This window comes from Loxodonta africana, chromosome 8 (assembly GCF_030014295.1).
Source record: "Loxodonta africana isolate mLoxAfr1 chromosome 8, mLoxAfr1.hap2, whole genome shotgun sequence".
In the NCBI taxonomy this organism is placed as follows: domain Eukaryota; kingdom Metazoa; phylum Chordata; class Mammalia; order Proboscidea; family Elephantidae; genus Loxodonta; species Loxodonta africana.
This window is the reverse complement of record NC_087349.1, coordinates 78,771,386-78,789,588: the sequence shown is the minus strand read 5'-3', so window position 1 is coordinate 78,789,588 and position 18,203 is coordinate 78,771,386. Positions and strand designations below refer to the sequence as shown.

At 39.2% G+C, this 18,203-nt stretch overlaps 1 protein-coding gene across 7 annotated transcripts in view; it reads right to left on the bottom strand.

Annotated features, from left to right (window-relative positions):
* HDAC9 (histone deacetylase 9) overlaps positions 1–16,967 on the bottom strand; it is a 794,698-nt gene extending 777,731 nt beyond the window's left edge. For all 7 annotated transcript variants that reach the window (XM_023544374.2, XM_064290035.1, XM_064290036.1 and 4 more), the window contains exon 1: positions 10,550–16,967. In XM_023544374.2, coding sequence (XP_023400142.2) covers positions 10,550–10,715 — 166 coding nt within the window. In that variant the 5' untranslated portion in view covers positions 10,716–16,967. The remainder of the gene's footprint in view (positions 1–10,549) is intronic.
* Positions 16,968–18,203: the final 1,236 nt, after the last annotated feature.

Genomic DNA, 18,203 nt, shown 5'->3' with positions numbered 1-18,203 from the left:
TTGTTTATATACGTGTGATAACTGTTTTTAAAATATCACTATGCTTTTGATCATTATGATTTTACAATGTTGCAAACTACTTTTAGAATCTAAAAATGCCCACTTAACTTTAGAAAATGACAGGGTAAAAAGAAGGACTGGGTAAGAAAGGAGGCATTTTTTAAATAGCCCTAGACAATTACCATTAACTAAAATAAATATTCAAGATGATTCTCAGGTCAAGATCTCTATCTTCTAACAGACATTAAGCAGTACTTGCATTCTGGTGAACTCCTTTTGTTCTCTTGGTTTGACCAGCATAAAGGTCCATGCAAATGGAGGCTTCAGTAACTTTCCAAGGACATACAGCTAATAAAGGGTGCCAGGATTGGAACTTAGGCTACCTGACTTCAGAGCAGGTACTCTGGCTTTTCATAAACATAGAATTGAACTGTCCTCTCAATGTAAACTCTGGTAGCATAAGAGCTACAACTGCTAACCAAAAGGTCGGCAGTTCAAATCCGCCAGATGCTTCTTAGATACTCTATGGGGCAGTTGTACTCTGTCCTATAGGATCGCTATGAGTTGGAATCAACTCGATGGCGATACGTTTGTTTTTTTTGTTTTTTGTTCCTCTCAAAGAGTACACAATCTAGCTCTGTAGCCAGGAAACAGGCACCTCACAAATTAAATAACAAAAGAGAGAAATAACAACTCAAACTAATAAATAGAAGACATGTGACAACGTGAACTGTGCAATGAAGACAAGGGAGGTCTCTGCTGGCTCAGTACACTACAGTGAGGCCTGAAGTGGACATGGAGAATGGGAAGAATTTGGGTGAGTGGGAGGTGCTTCACACGTCCAGAAGTGCAGAAGCTTAAAGAAGGAGTATAAGCCAACAAGCCTGTTGGGGTAAGGATTTAGATTCAGAAATATTGATGAAGCTAGAAAAACAGTTCTAAAGATTGTGGAAGTCTAGAATGAATGTCTCAGGAGTTAAGACGTGGTCCTGCCAGCATGTGTATCCATCCAAGGATTGTGAGTAGGGAGCACCTTGATCCCAAGGTGTTGGAGAGAAGTACCAAAGAGTACCATAAGAGAATTATGTGAGGAGAGATCAAAACTATGTGTGGAAGGCTTCAAAATCTACTGGTCAGTTCCTAAGTACCCACATATTACCCAATGTTAATTAAACTTATCTCACTGTCATCTTTTATTTCTTATAAATGCACCCGTTTTCTTATTCAGTAACTGTTTATTGGGCACCTCCTATGTGTCAGGCACTAATCGCTGCACATTGGTTGGGAGGATATGGCTGCCGGGCACTTATAGTCAAAGTGGAGGTGGGAGAAGGTAGACGATATGTAAGTAAAAACCAACGTACACTTACACAAATAAAATCAGAATTATGAAAAGTGGGGTTATGGAGAAAATATACAGAGTCCAGTGAAAGAGAATAATCAGGAAAGAAAGGGACTATGTAGATGGAGCTGGTCACGGAAGGCTCATGAAGGATGAGCATGTAAGAAAAATGGACATTTGATTTCTTATTATAACAAGAAATATCATTCAGAAATGTAGGCTCCTAAACTTTTTATCCTATTTCCAATAAAGTTGAGGGCTATGGCAACCTGTTTTGTTAAGGCAGATTCACTAGTGGGAGAGTGAGGAGGAGGGAGTGGGGGCATATGTTAATTTCTAGGAGAGCATGCTTGATGTGGATACATCTTGTACTCAGAGTACCACCCTTCCATCCTCCTAGAGAAATTATTTTAGATAAATCCCAAAACTTATTTTTAGATAAGTAAAATCCTTCCTTGCATTATCTCCACTGAAATTTGTACATGTACCTCAGTTATTAACTATTAATTGAATTTAATACAAACAGAATGTGACAAAAATCTATGACCTCATGGTAGATGACCCAAGTTCTAAGATTCAATGATCCATATTTCCTTTTATTTATCTTTTTGTCACAGAGAAGCTACCTCTCTTTGCTTAAAACTGTGAGCTCTAGAGTCAGGTGACCTAAGCTTAAAACCTGGTTCTATCGTTACTAGCTCTCATTGTCGTTGCTGTATGCCATCAGGTCATTTCTGACTCACATCGGCCCTATATGACAGCGTAGAACTGCCCCATGGGGTTTCGTAGGCTAAAATCTTTACCAGAGGCAGATCGCCAGATCTTTTCTTCCACAGAGCAGCTGATGGATCTGAACTGCCAATCTTTCAGTTAGTAGCCCAGTGCTTAACCACTGTGCAAGCAAGGCTCCTTTTTACTAGCTCTAGACCTTTGAAAAAGTAATTTACAATCATCATTCCTCAAGTATCCCATCCATAAAATCCAGATAATTTCTAGCTCGTAAATTGGTTATGAATATTAAATGACAGCATGTGTAAGGCACTTAGCACACTGCCTGGCGTGTTATAAATGCTGATTTTAACTCTTAAATAATGCCACAACAGTACCATCTAACATAAGGGAAATAAGGCTTGGAGACTCAGGTTGCATTGCTAACAAAGGGCAGAGCTCAGATCAACCAGAGTCTATGCTGTCATAAAGAAACCAAATCTCTCTTGTGCAGCATTCCAGGTTGGCAGCATCTTCATCAACCGAGGTTCTTTTCACCTTGTTGCCCTGGCACCTCCTAGAGCACTTCTGTCAACTTACGGTTGAAGCTGGATCAAAACTGTTTGACATTCCAGCCACAGGAAGGAGAAAGAGAGTAACAAACCAATGTCTTAAAGCCCAGATTCATAAGTGACACACATTCTATTCACAAGAACTTAGTCACACAGCCACACTTACCTCAAATGGGGACTGGGAATTGCAGTGTCTAGCCAGCGGGCCATGTGCTCAGCTATGACTTCACTTCCATAGAATAAGAGGACTTTGGCAGACAATTAACAATATCTGCCATGGATTCTAACACTATGCTTTTCACTATAAAGACTGTAAAGTCTCATTCCATAACTACCCTTTTGCAACTTCTGAATATTAACAGTTTATTATGCCATTACTTGACCATGTTACAGTGGAGAAGGCAAGCTCATAAATTCACCACACTCTTAGTAACTTGTGCCCTTTCTATGAAAACTGTACGTATTTTGATGGCTTCTTTACACTGCTGCATCCAGGGAAATCATATGCCTTTTATAAAAGCTGTGAAAAGACCAACTGACACAATCCTGTTTAATACTATAGATGTAGGAATTTAGGAGCTGGAAGAATAAGTTACTTAACTGAGGCCTTAGCTACAATTAGCAATCAGATATAGAACCCAGGAAACAGAAAAACATAGAACTAATATTTGTTAAACATCTACCACTATTTTAAGTGCCTTAATTCATTCAAACGAGCAATTACTGAGCACTCACTGTGCCCTTGTCTGTCCACCACGTGTGATCCTGCTGGTATCTGAATACAAGGGGCATAACTTCCAGCATCACAGCAACACTCAAGCCCCCACAGTACTACAAACTGACAGACACGTGGGGGTCTTATTGTGTTTTATTGGGTATGCAAAGGCATTCGAGTGTGTAGATCATAACAAATTATGGAAAACATTTTGAAGAACATTTAATGTGCTCATGAGGAACCTGTACAGGGGTCAAGAGGCGGTCGTTCAAATAGAACAAGGGAATACCGCGTGGTTTAAAGTCAGGAAAGGTGTGCGTGAGGGTTGTATCATGTCACCATGCTTATTCAATCTGTATGCTGAGCAAATAATCTGAGAAACTGGACTATATGAGGAAGAACAGCTTATCAGTATTGGAGGAAGATTCATTAACAACCTGTGTTATGCAGATGACACAACATTGCTTGCTGAAAGTGAAAAGGACTTGAAGCACTTACTGGTGAAGATCAAAGACCACAGCCTTCAGTATGGATTACACCTCAACATTAAGAAAACAAAAACCCTCACAACGGGACCAATAAGCAATATCATGATAAATGGGGAAAAGATTGAAGTTGCCAAGGGTTTCGTTTTACTTGGATCCACAACGAACACCCATGGAACCAGTAGTCAAGAAATCAAAAGATGCATTGTACTGGGCAAATCTGCTGCAAAAGACCTCTTTAAAATGTTGAAAAGCAAAGATGTCACCTTGAAGACTAAGGTGTGCCTGACCCAAGCCATGGTGTTTTCAATTGCCTCCTATGCATGTGAAAGCTGGCTGATGAATAAGAAAGACCTAGGAAGAATCGATGGCATTGAATTGTGGTGTTGGAAAGAATACTGAATATACCACGGGCTGCCAAAAGAACGAACAAATCTGTCTTGGAAAAAGTACAGCCAGAATGCTCCTTAGAAGCAAGAATGTCAAGACTATGTCTCACATACTTTGGACATGCTGTCACAGGAGGGATCAGTCCCTGGAGAAGGACATCATGCTTACTAGAGGGTCAGCAAAAAAGAATACCCTCAATGAGATGGATTGACACAGTGGTTGCAACCATGGGCGTAAACATAACAACGATTGTGAGGATGGCACAGGACTGGGCAGTGTTTCATTCTGTTGTACACAGGGTCACTATGAGTTGGAACTGACTGGATGGCACCTAAGAACCACAGCAACACTGTGCCCTAACACTGTACTAGAGACGAGACACTGTCTGTACCTTCTAGAAAGCTAATTTCTAGCTGTACATAAATCATTTACCTTCACTACCATCTTACTTACAGAGCCTGCTAACCAAAAGGTTGACAGTTCAAACCCAGCAGCTGCTCCACAGAAGAAAGATGTAGCAGTCTGCTTCCGTAATGATTACAGCCTTAGAAACCCTATGGGGCAGTTCCACTTTGTTCAATAGGGTCGCTATGAGTCGGAATCGACTTAATGGCAGTGTGTTTAGTTTTTGTTTTGTTTTACCACCTTACAGAATACCCACTGCTGTTGCCCTCGAGTGGATTCCGAGTCATAGGGATCCTATAGGTCAGAGTAGAACTGCCCCATACAGTTTCCAAGGAGCATCTGGTGGATTTGAACTACAGACCTTTTGGTTAGCAGCCGCAGCTTTTAACCACCACTCCACCAGGGTTTCCTTCCTTACAGAATACCCACTATAAATGAGAAAACTGAAACTCATAAAGGTAAAGTCACTTTGCAAATGTCACTCAGCTAGTCAATGATACAGCCTATGTTAAAGCCCAAGTCTGTTTGGCTCCAACCCCTTTCCATGACTCCCCATCTCCCTAGCTCCAACGACACCACACTTATTAACAATGCCTTAACCAAACATCTCTGGAGCCCTGGGGGTACAGTGGTTAAGGGTTAAGACTGATGACTGGTAACCATAAGGTCAGCAGTTCAAATCCACCAGCCACATCTTGGAAGCCCTATGGGACAGTTCCACTCTGTCCTATAGGGTCGCTATGACTCGGAATCAACTCAATGGCAATGGGTTTGGTTTTTGCTTTTTTTTTTTTTTTTCTTAAATAAGAGTATACTGCTTACTTAATATCGTAGTCTGGGTTTTTTTCTCATTTTCTAACTGAAATGATCCACAAAAACTACACATGCCAAGTGAGTTCCCGTAGGAAACATGATTATAGAACTGTGCACATAGGTGTACGTCACAAGTGGCAATTAAGTGCATAAAATCAGCAGCCCTGACCCAGGAGTGCAAATAAACAAGCAGACTGGGGAGTATTATTAATCACGTGTACATTTTCAACTTAATTGCTGTACAACTTGAGCTCTTAAACTTAGGCCCCACTTAGGAATTCGCCAACTGATGGTGAGACCTTTGTTCTTAACACTTGACCATTTTAGATTTCAAACAACTAGACAACAACTTCAAAAGCAGTAGAATCACCAAGCACTGAAATGAATTAATTACGCTGTCAAATACATATCCCAAAGATGACCAATTTAGAAGACTTATACAGTACCAATTTTCTTAAATACTGAATTCTGGGATGGTTAAGCAGGAATAGGAAAGCAGCAGTATGTTAAGACTTTATCATCTGAGAACATCAAATTAACAAGATACACCTTTTTACATCAGATCATTCATTACGAAACACGAGTATATGATGGAGAAATGGGAGAAGAGGCTCATTTGAGGGCATTTTTATTTTGATCTCTGGGCCTCTGTAGTATGAGTTACAAGTAAAGATATTATAATGATATGTTCTGTACACATTTATTATTGCATATCTTTATATATGTAAATTCATATATTCAAATGTAGTAGGAGTCAGTTTTGGTCTCCATTTCTATATTTAAATGCTTGGATAGTAATATCAAAGAAAGTATTAAGCTATTTAGTATCCCAGTGGGACATTAAATGAAAGCTAAGTAAGTATCTGAAATAAAAAAGGATTAAATTACTTATGCCAAAAAAAGTCTATAATGTATCTAGATGGTTTTTTGCTATAATTATATTCAGTATAAGTTAAAAAAGACAACAACTTCATGTCTTATCAGAAAACGCAGCTTCAACTGCCATACTTAAATTAACTTGCTCCATCTGAGAATATAGACATTACATCCTCAACTCGTTTAGACAATAGCTCATGGATATTACGACCTTAAAATACAGTTCTGATATTTATCTTGAGATGGAGTCCCTGGGTGGTGTAAACAGTTAACTGAAGGCCTGGAGGTCTGAGTCCACCCAGAGGTGCCTCGGAAGAAAGGCCTGGATATCTACTTCCAAAAAATCAGCCCTTAAGAACACTATAAAGCACAGTTCTACTTGACATGCATAGGGTTGCCATGAGCTGGAATCAACTAGACAGCAACTGGTTACTGGCTATGTGGAGATGAGAGAAAGTACCTATTGAAAGAGTTAAATCTTAAAGGATTATTCATTTAAGCAATTTCACACAAAGTGAGTATGATATGGTCATAAAAGATGCATAAGCAATAATCATTTTATTTGAAAAAATTGCATGAATGGAAAAACTGTTTTAACCTAGAGACCAAAAATGTTTCCATTTCTTAACTTCAGTTTCAATGAAACAAATTAATTTCTCTAACTCCACTGAATTCTTTACTTGACAGTATTTTTCTCAGCATGCTGCATGAAGAATGGTTTGAGCTCTTATTTATTAACTGTTGTTGTTGTTAGGTGCCGTTAAGTAGCTTCCCGCTCATAAAAACAGTGACCCTATATATGGAACAGAACTGCCACATAGGGTTTCAAAGGAGTGGCTGGTGGATTTGAACTGCTGAACTTTTGGTTAGCAGCCAAGCTCCTCACCATTACGCCACCAGGGCTCCATTTATTAACTAGAACTCAAAATTTCAGGGTTTTCAACTGCTGTTTCATACCATTAATAAAATAACTGTGGTTCTCTTAAAAGTAATTTTTGTCAATTATTTACATGGAATTATTTTTGTCTTGCAAAATACATTGGAAATTTCTAACAAGTATAGACAAGATAAGGTCCTGTTTGCTTTTAATATAATCTACCTGTTTGCTTCAAACAGTTTATGTTGTACATAGTTCAAAATGTAAACTTTATATTTATTAGGATATTTACTTAAGAAAATATAAATTAAGACATTTACAAACTCAATCTGTTTTTGCCATATGCTTTAATTTTATTTTGATAAAAAATAACCTCTGTATATAAGTAACATATTGCTTTATATCTGTGTTTTTCCACTTAATACAAACAGAATATTTTCTAGGTTATCAAATATTTTTTTAGGGGCTCACACAACTCCTAAAATGTCCTTTATTCATTGTGTTTCTTTATTAAGTTATTAGCAAGTCAAAGAAAACCTGGTGCTTACAGAAGCAAGCAAGCTTTTGACTAGGAGTTGAACCAATTAAAACCAGATCTTACCCTTGATACTCCTAGGAAAAGGCAGTACCTCCAGAAAGGCAGCTCTCAGAGAAGGAAGACCTGCATTTTATGATGGTGATATCCTCAGTTCCTAGCAAAGTTACTTAACGTCTCTTGGGGCCTCAAATGTCGCATGAGTAAAAGTTGAGATAGTAAGAAGTATCTTACTTGTCAAGAGAGTCTCTTCAGGAGCCATCAAAATCTAACACCTAAGACTTTAAAATATGCAACTCATTGGAATCAGAAAGGGGAGGAGTATTTGACAAGGTGAAGGTGAACTCGGCCCCTTCCCTCTGCACAGCTTAAAATCTCCACTGCAGAGCCCCCTGTGACTGCTTCTGGGGATTTTCCTTTAGTACCAGGCCAACTGTGCTTGGCAACCAACAAGAGCCGGTGCCTGCCATCTCAAGCTAGCAACAACCCATTATTTTGATGCAGTCAAGTCATGTATTTATTCAGTGACAACCCTTCTTTCTCTAACCTCTCAAGATGAACAGGAACTTTTTTTTTATCACGGTAAAAATTAAATGATGTTACCTCAATTCAAGGAAATGATCTGCAATGGCAGCCAGGCCAAAAACACCATTTGTATGCAAAGAGAGTTAAACTACTGGAAAAGTACACTCGCCAGTAGAGTGTGGTATCATTAAACACAGAACTAAATTTGAAGCAGAAGTAGTAGAAAAAAAAAATACATCTTGAAATGTGATAGGGTCCATTACGTTCCTTGATGAGATTACTTGCCTCTCCAATGCATTACCTAAAGGCATTTACAAAACTGGGGGAATATATTACATTGGAATTATCAGAACTTTTCTAAGTAGGTCAAATTTTGAAGCAAAAAGGCTTCAAATTTTATGCAGTGTTACAAAAAAAAAAAAAATCTTAGGAGCTATACAGCCAAGGTGCTAATCACTTTTTTAAATAAATTTTATAAAAAAGTTTTATTGCATAAACATTAAACGTTGCACTTTAAAATGCAGAGTCACACACCTGAGGCTGTTCTTTCACTGTCATCTTAACTCAGTTTTTAATAATAAACTGAATTTAATTATATAAATATCTTTATTCATTTGGAAACACTAGAAAAATCAGGCTCCCCAAAATTTTTGAAACTAACTCTTAACATTTTTAATCAAACGGATGCAATTCTACCCGTAAGTACAGCTACCTGGTACCTACTGGGTTTTCATTCAAGGAATTATTACAAAACCACAAAATTCTGGTACAGCAATTTAATAAAATTTCAGTTCTCTTATAGTTAAATCTATATTAGCACATTTACTTTTTTTTTTAACTTTTCACATAGGAACATTTAAAACAACTAGCAGCTGTATCACATGTCTAAGTGCGTCAAATAAAAATTGACCAAAGAACAGTCAACCACCAGAAATTCAAGTACCGGTTGAATAAAAGACAGTTAATCACTTTAAAACTAAAAATATTTTTTTAAAATAATTTCAAATGAGAAAAAAATGTAAAAATTTAGGTCTTCAGTTTCTAATATTACAGTTAAATATGACTGAAAAAGTATTTGTGAAAGTAAATAATAATATAGCCCTGTTTAACTTGCATCTGGCATGGTACCTGAATAGTTCACCATTAAGTACTACTTTAGGTTCAGGCAATGAAGTCCCCAGTGAAGATGCCATCTGGGAGTGAATACATTAGACCAATAATAGCTTATTGTGAGTTACTGTGAATAATACAGACTTAGCACATTCACATTAGTAACTAGCAGGACTCTGAGAAAAGGGAACTTAGAACTGTAATATTTAAATCGGGCATAAGTGGGGAAAGAGCAGAGTGAAATCCCTCAGGTATGGACCATTAAGAGGTGAAAGGAGGTTCCTGAAGGTAAAAAGGAGAGAGGCTCAAAAGGTAGAGAAAAAGTTTTTTTTTTTTTCTAAAGTGAATGTTATTTTACACTTTATTTAGACCAACTTATTTTGAAGATGAGGAAATTTAGGACCAAAGAAACCAAGAAAAAGGAAAACAGCAGCCCTAAAAACAAACTTTGCTGAGGTCACAATCTTGCCTAGCATTGATCTCATTTCTGGTTCTTTTGATAAACTCCTTTGAATCAGGACTAAAAACTTGTTCCAACTCTTAGACAATACCAAGCCAAACCACATCATATTGACCACCACAAGGATCCAACCTACTTTTGAACGTTAATCCACTATATTAACACATATTGTAAAAACACAGAGGATGTGTATGAAAGAGACATAAATTCATAGGGGATTTCAAAAATAAAAATAAGGAAAAAACAATAGAAAAAGCTTACTTTTTTTCTTTTTTAATTCTGACATTACCTACGGGCAGTCCCCAAACTTTATATACCCTTTGTGTCTATTTTCCTCTTTCACATGGCTTCAACTTTCACCCCAACTGAAGACTCTCAAATCTCTATCTCTAGGTCTGTCATCTCAACAACAGCTACACACCTATCTTGGATTGTCTAGAGAAGGCAAACTCTTAGATGTCCTGTTGCCACATTTCAAACTTCTTGAAACAAGGCAAAGCACACAAAATCAATCTTATTCTGCATGTACCTTGTCCCCTTCCTCTTCCTGGGCTTCTATTAATAAAAGCTCCATCCTACCACTGTGTTTAAAACATTGTCACCTTGACCTTGGGTTCTTCATCCATGGATGCATAAGGTCACGATGGATGGCTGCTCCTTTCTAATGGTGTTATATATTTCCCCTGGTTTCCATTCCACTTCTCCATCCTTGGTGTAAGGTCTCACAGCCACATACCTGTATTTCTCAGAGTCATCAAGCTTGTTTCATTTTTTCCACTCCTCCACTTGTCAATCCACCCTACGCACACAGACATTTTAGAACAATTTATACCTTGTTTAGGGATATGTACATATGTAGTAATTTTAAGAAAAATTAAGGAAACAATAAACACAAATTTCATAATTGTGTTTATCCTTAGTGTGGGGTGGGGAGCCTCACACAAGTGGTTTCATTGATAATGGTTAAATCCAATTTCCTAAGCCAGCTAGGAGTACCTAGGGGTTTATTTTATTACTCACACACATACACACGCAGAGAGAGAGAGAGAGTGATGTCTCTGTGTAGATATATACACATATATATGTACAATTTTAGATGTATGAACTTTATTTTATAAAAAAACGAAAATAACAATATGTTTTAAGTCCCTAACAGGGTTAAATAATGTCCGTGAGTGGCACAAAGGGCATGCTGGGCTACTAACCAAAAGGTTAGTGGTTCAAACCCACTCAATGGCACCACGGAAGAAAGGTTTGGCAGTCTGCTTCTGTAAAGTTTACAACCATGAAAACCATATGGAGCACAGTTCTACTCTGAAGAACTTGGGGTCATCATGAATCAGAATTGGCTTGACAGCAACAGTTTTTTGGAATGGGTTTAAAAAAAAAAAAAAACACAAATCTAATAACTTTTTTTAAAAATTTACATACCGAAACTTCCCTAAGATGTGCTTTAGAATAGGAACTAACTCTACCTAAAGGTCCCAGCTCTGATGTAAGCGGTCTAATGACTACCGAGTAGAGCATTGGTTTTTGTTTCTAACCATAGATGTAATCTGTTGACAGCTCTGCACAGGTAGATCATTAAAAGGAGCCCGGGTGGTCCAGTGGTTAAGCGCATGGCTGCTAACCAACAGGTCAGTGCTTTGAACCCACCAGGGGAGGTTCGAACCCAAGAGGGAGAAAAGACCTGGAGATTTGCTCCCACAAATATTTCAGCCTAGGAAACCCTATTAGGCAGCTCTACTCTGTCCTATAGAGTCGCTATGAGTCAGAATCGACTCCACAGCAATAGATTTTAGATCATACAAATGCACTGTTACTTTTCTTTATTAACCTCTTTCTACCAAGCAGTCTCAATCTCAAAATCAAATTCAAAGATCACTTACTCTACAAACATATTAAGAGATCCCCCACTTTCTTGCAGAAAAATTCTAGTGAAGAGCCACGACTGCCAAGGTCTCATGCTGACCAATGAGCAAGTCTGCATGACAATCTATTTCAGGGTTTCTCAATCTTGGTACTAGCGGCATTTACCCAAAACCAAACCCATGGCCGTCGAGTTGATTCCGACTCATAGCAACCCTCTAGGACAGGGTAGAACTGCCCCATAGGATTTCCAAGGAGCGCCTGGTGGATTTGAACTGCTGACCTTTTGTTTAGCTGCTGAGTTTTGTTTTTTTTTTTCCTTAATTGTGCTTTCAGTGAAGGTTTACAGAACAAACTAGCTTCTTTAGTACACATTCAGTACACATATTGACATTGGTTAACAACCCATGGTTAACAACATGTTAATACTCTCCCGTCTCTACCTTGGGTTCCCTATTACCAGCTTTCCTGTCCCCTACTGCCTTCTAGTCCTTGCCTTTGGGCTGGTGTACCCCTTTAGTCTATTTTTGCTTTCTGAGCCTGTCTAATCTTTGGCTCAAGGACGAACCTCGGGAATGACTACATTACTGAGCAAAAAGGGTGTCCGGGGGCCATGCTCTTGGGGGTTTCTCCAGTCTCTATCAGGTCAGTAAGTCTGGTCTTTTTCTGTGAGTTAGAATTTTGTTCTACATTTTTCTCCAGCTCTGTCTCGGACACTCTATTGTGATCCCTGTCAGAGCAGTCAGTGGTGGTAGCCGGGCACCATCTAGTTGTACTGTACTCAGTCTGTGGTAGTTGTAGTCCATTAGTCCCTTGGGCTAAGCTTTCCTTTTGTGTCTTTAGCTTTCTTCACTCTCCCTTGCTCCTGAAGGGATGAGACCAGTGGATTATCTTAGATGGCCACTCACAGGCTTTTAAGACTGCAGGCACTACTAGCAGTCAAACTCTTAATGACCAGCGTTACCAGTTTATACTTTAGGAGAAACAAATTCAGGTCAGCATAATTAAGTTTATTATTTTCTCTTTGAATATCATATGGTTACCTGAAAATAAGAAAATGTATAAATATACTGCCACTTGGGAAAATAACATGAATTTTACATAGCCTTCATGTATATATCCAATTAATCAAGAGTTAAAATTGATTAACCAGTATGTCAAATTGCAGCAATATTTTAAAGAAATTAAATTTTCCACCTATTTATTTTCTGTCCATGAATTCCATGTTACCAAATCCCATGACGGTTTTTAATCACTTATTAGCTTTTTAATTAGCATTGGACATGGGTAACCTCTCCTTCCTCCTGGATATGCTGGCTTCTTGCATCTTACTTAAAGAGTACAACCTTCTGATTTTACCTTTTCTCTGGCCCACTTCCTATACTGAATGCTTCCCCTTTACCCATATTCTAAATTTTGATATTTCCCAAGGTTGAGTACTGGGCCTCAGCTTTCTCACTTTACACCCTCTCCCTAGGTGATTACATATACCTCTATGGCTTCATGTTTCATCAACAAGCCATCAATTGACTACATGACCTCTTCCCTCAAACATTTCAAAAGCATTTCAGTTGAGGTGTTCAAGTCTGCCCCTCTTCCAGTATGCCCATCTTCATATGTGACATCTTCCTAAACCAAGCTGCTCACTCCAGAGCATCATTCTCGATACTTCCCTCACACCCAATTCTTCAACAAGTCCTCTTGATTATATGGAGCCCTGGTGGTGCAATGGTTAAGAGATCAGCTGCTAACCAAAAAGTCTGCAGTTCGAATCCACCCTTCTTGGAAACCCTATGGGGCAGTTCTACTCTTTCCTAAGGGCCACTATGAGTCGGGATCAACTTGACAGCAATAGGTTTGGTGTTTTGGTTTTTACTGACTATATCATTACATTTTCCAGCTCTGTCCACTGCCTTCACTCTCGCTGCCATTACCTAGTTTAGGTTACATCATTTCTAGGCTACTGCAATAGTTTTCTAACACATTTCCACGTGTCAACTCTTGCTTTTCAAGCAACTATACTCTGCAACTAAATTAAAAATATTATTCAGATCACACAGTGCCCTTATAAACCTTTCAGTCACTTCTGAGTGTGCATCAAAGAGTATGCAGCCTCACTAACCTGCACAATCTGGATTCCGCCGACCCCTCCAAGCAACTTTTCTCTGTGTTTACTTATTCCGGCCACACTGGCCTTTACTCTCTTTCTCAAAGAGGCCAAACTCTCTCCTCCTGTTTCCGTGACTAGAAGAATCTTCTCTCTCTGTTATTCAGTCTCAGTTTAGAGTCAACTTTCTTTGAGTAGGAACTGATTCAAAGGCAACGGGTCTTCTCTGAGAGACTCCCCCTGATCCCACCCTGGTGACACAGTGGTTAGGAGCTCAGGCTGCTAACCAAAAGGTTGGCAGTTCGACTCTACCAGCTGATCCTTGGAAACCCTATGGGACAGTTCTACTCTGTCCTGCAGGGTCACTATGAGTCAGAATTGACTCAATGGCAACGGTATACTATATAATGGAGCCATGGTGGTGCAGTGGTTAAAAGTTCGGCTGCTAACCAAAAGGTCAGCAGTTCAAATCCACCAGCTGCTCCCTGGAAAAGCTATGGAGCAGTACTCTGGGGAAGTAAAGACCTGGCAATCTGCTCCTGTAAAGATTACAGCCTAGGAAACCCTATGGGGCAGTTCTACTCTGTCCTATAGGGTCGCTGTGAATTGGAATCAGCTCAATGACACAGAACAACTACAACATATTATATAATTAAAAAAAAAAAAACCCCTATGAGCTTGGTCTCACTTACAGATGAAGAAACAAGTCTCAGGCAAGTTAGTTAGATATCCAAAATCACAGATTAACAAGATTTGAACTTAGGCTGTATCATTCTATAATTTCAGCTCTTATCTACACATACACACTGCCTCTCCCAGGGTAGGTGTTCCAAAACACATTTTATGAACTACTGCTTCATTCATTTCACACAACTTTGTTTCACTCACTATTCTGTGAACTTTGTAGGGGCAGGAGCTCTGGTTCCTTTACCTCTTTCATCTCCAGCCCCAAACCAGTTGCCATTCAGTCAATTCAGACTCACGGCAACCTCATGTGTTGCAGAGTAAAACTGCGTTACACAGGGCTTTCAAGGCTGTGACCTTTGGAAGCAGATCATTGGGCCTTTCTTCTAAGGTGCCTCTGGATAGGCTCGAACCACAAATTTTTGATTACCAGTAATCAAGTGCTTAACTGTTTGTGCCACCCAGTGACTCTAATCTCCATCCCAGAAGATACTCAAGTCATGTGACTAAATGATCAAAAAAACAAATGAAGAGAAAACTCATCTCAAGGAAGAACAATGCTTTACTTATTCAAGACTTCCCATAAAACATTTAATCTCAAAACAGCAGTGAATAAAAACATTGGTAAGTGTTAAAGATTAACAGAAAAGGAGGTCTGGAAGCATCCAGGGGCACTGGGACTGAAACCCTCCAAGTGACCAAGCCCACAGGGAAGTCACTGCGTTAGATCTGGGAGATGTAGATAATGAGAACCTTGACCAACGTAAGGGCACTTCTGAGTCTGTCTTTAAGCACAGACAGTGAGACAAAAATTTCCAACTCTGAATCTTACTTTATGAGGTATAAATGATGTGTTCTTATAAGATAAAGACATTAGAGAAAAGAAAAAAACAGAAGTGATGAAACAACTCTGGAAAATGGTCTGCAGTCACCAGTGCTTAAGGGCCTCTGTGCCCTCTCAATGGTTCAAGAATACAAGGATGCTTTATAACAACATCTGCCTACTTCCTTCCCTCCCCCACCAGGCAGCTCCAACTCCCTTTATAGCCTCCCTTCTCTGCAAAAAAAAGAGTGTGATTTCAAATCTCTTTCAATAGGTAAAGCTTGGCTGATACTATCAAAACGACAATAACACTATAGTCAGTGAAGGAAAGATAAAGATGAAATCCTGCAGATTGTATCAGATGGCCTGATAAAAGACAAGTCCATCATTTCATATCTGATATTCTTATTTTTAGCTCTAAATTCCAGACAGTGGCCCTTTCCACAAAGAAAAAAATTGTAAAAGTACCACTGCTCCACTTGAAAAAAAAAATTCTCCAAAGTTGTGAAATTAACCTCTCTCTTCATTCACACATTTGGTTCTATTTTTGCAGTTGTACCAGTAATCTTAGGGAAAAAGCACTGAAAGTCAATTCCAGGTTTCTAAAATGTCTGACTGTGCATGTCCCAGTTCTCTTCAGCACCTCCTGGAAGATCCAGCCAGTTTTTATTTCTGCAGCGCATCAGTGTTTATCATTTGTTTTACAACAGCACTGCATGTTCTTGAAAATTGACTTAGATGAATTTCACCCACCATCTACAAAAACTCAAGAGAGACAAATGGCCTTAAAAAGAAAATCCACCACTGAGGCACGGTTAACTTACTAAAAGAACATTTCTTTTTTTAACTCTTTCAGTGCAACATTTACTTCATTACAGTGGTTACTGCATCCCCATCCCGCCAGCCTCTGTATTGGTCAAAAATTATGACAAATTCCCAGTTTATAGTTAGACATCATAAAAATTCACTATGGGAAATATCTTGCTAGATAAAAGCCTTTTCCATTTAGCTTGCTTTAAAAGAATACTGACAACTTTCACCTTCCAGAAGGCTGAGATCAAAATAATGCATGTATTTTTATTGCAAATATTTGAATAAGCTAAATTCTTACAGACAAATTCTCTAAGAAGTGAGTAAATCAGACAGACCTGTCCCCCTACTCCACCCCCCCCAAAAATCCCTGCTTTGTCTCCTATTAGCTGGGTATCAAAAGTCAGTTGCTTAACCTCTCTGTGCCTACTTCCTTATCTATAAGATGAAGACATTAACAGTAAGTATCGCACAGGGTTATTGGGAGGATGAAATGAGAAAGCCATCCAGCATAGTACCAAGCACATATTGTTGTTGTTAGCTTCTAAAGAGTTGGGAGCCAACTTCTGGAGATCACATGCACAATGGAATCCACTGGGTTTTCAATAGCTTACAGAAGTAAACCACCAGGCCTTTCTTCCTTGTCTGTCTTAGTCTGAAAACTCCACTGAAACCTGTTCAGCATCATAGCAACATGCAAGCCTTCACTGACACACAAGTAGTGACTGCGCTTGAGAACCACTGGCCAGGAATCAAACATGGGTCTCTCACATGAAAGGTGAGAACTCTACCACTGAACCACCACTTCCCTTATTTACCACTACATAGTAAATGTTCAATAAATGGCATCCATTACTATTATCAATAATGTAGAGAAAAATGGTGCAGGGAAGGTCCTCATCTCCCCATTTGTTGCCCTCCTCAAGATTTCATCCTCATTACTAATGAAAGGAAATATACGGGAAGCTTGTAGCCATGGAAGAAGTCAGAGGTAGTCCTGGACACCCCCGTCTCTGTGAGGAAAGGACAAGAACCAGGACCTAAAGCAGCCTCACAGGGCCCAGCAGGGTTACCTAAACTCAACTTGAGCACACCTCCTCACAGCCCATGACATTAGTTCTCCCCTCAGATCTGTTACTCCTCATCTGTGAGCTAACACCAATCTCTACTCTCTCATCCTCAAAGTGACAGGATGGACAAGAAATCTCTGGCCCTATTTATCTTCCAAGAATTTATTCTGAGCTGGTGGGGATGGGTAAGACCAGGGAGTTTTCAAGGGCCCAGGAGAAAACAAGAGGTCTCCATGGAGATCTCTCCTGGCCTCACATCACCAAATAACCAGGAGGAAAGCAATGTTTTGTTCAGAAGACAATCAGTATGCTCAGACACGAGGTTTGGCTTGCATGTGAACAAATCTCATCCCTACCATTACTCTAATAATTTCAGTAAACAGCTGTAGAGCTGACACACAGTGAGCACTCTCTGTGTTCCTGGAAATTTGCTTAGTGCTTTACATATGTTGTCTCATTGTCCTTCATCCTCAGGAGATCAGTACTATTATTACCTTCACTTTGCAGGTGAGGAAACTAAGGCATAGAAAGGTTAAGGAACTTACACAAGGACACTGAAATGCAATGGAATAAAAATGTGACCACAAGCAGTCTGGCTCCAGCATCCATGGTCTTAAATACTACTCCCCACTCCCACCGGTAAAACAACCACTGGAAACTTGGTCTCGCTTCCTATGACTCATAATTTAATTTTCTGTAATAATATTTCCCTAAAAATTATATTACTGAGCAGCTATGAGCATTTAGGAGATTCCAGGTCTCTTTCATCTAATATTCAAAAGGGTGACATTACAAAATATTCCAATTCGACTCACAATTAGGGGGAGCATTACATGCGGATGTGGACAAAACATCATAGGACATGAGTTGACAGCTGTTGAGGCTGTGTGACAGGCACATGGGGCGTCCCTATCCTGTTGACTCTACTTTTGTTAATGTTTGATATGTCCCATAATAAAAAGTTAAAAGCAATAAAAATTTCAACCACAAAGCAGATAACTGAAGCTCTTAAGCCTTTTCAGGAACT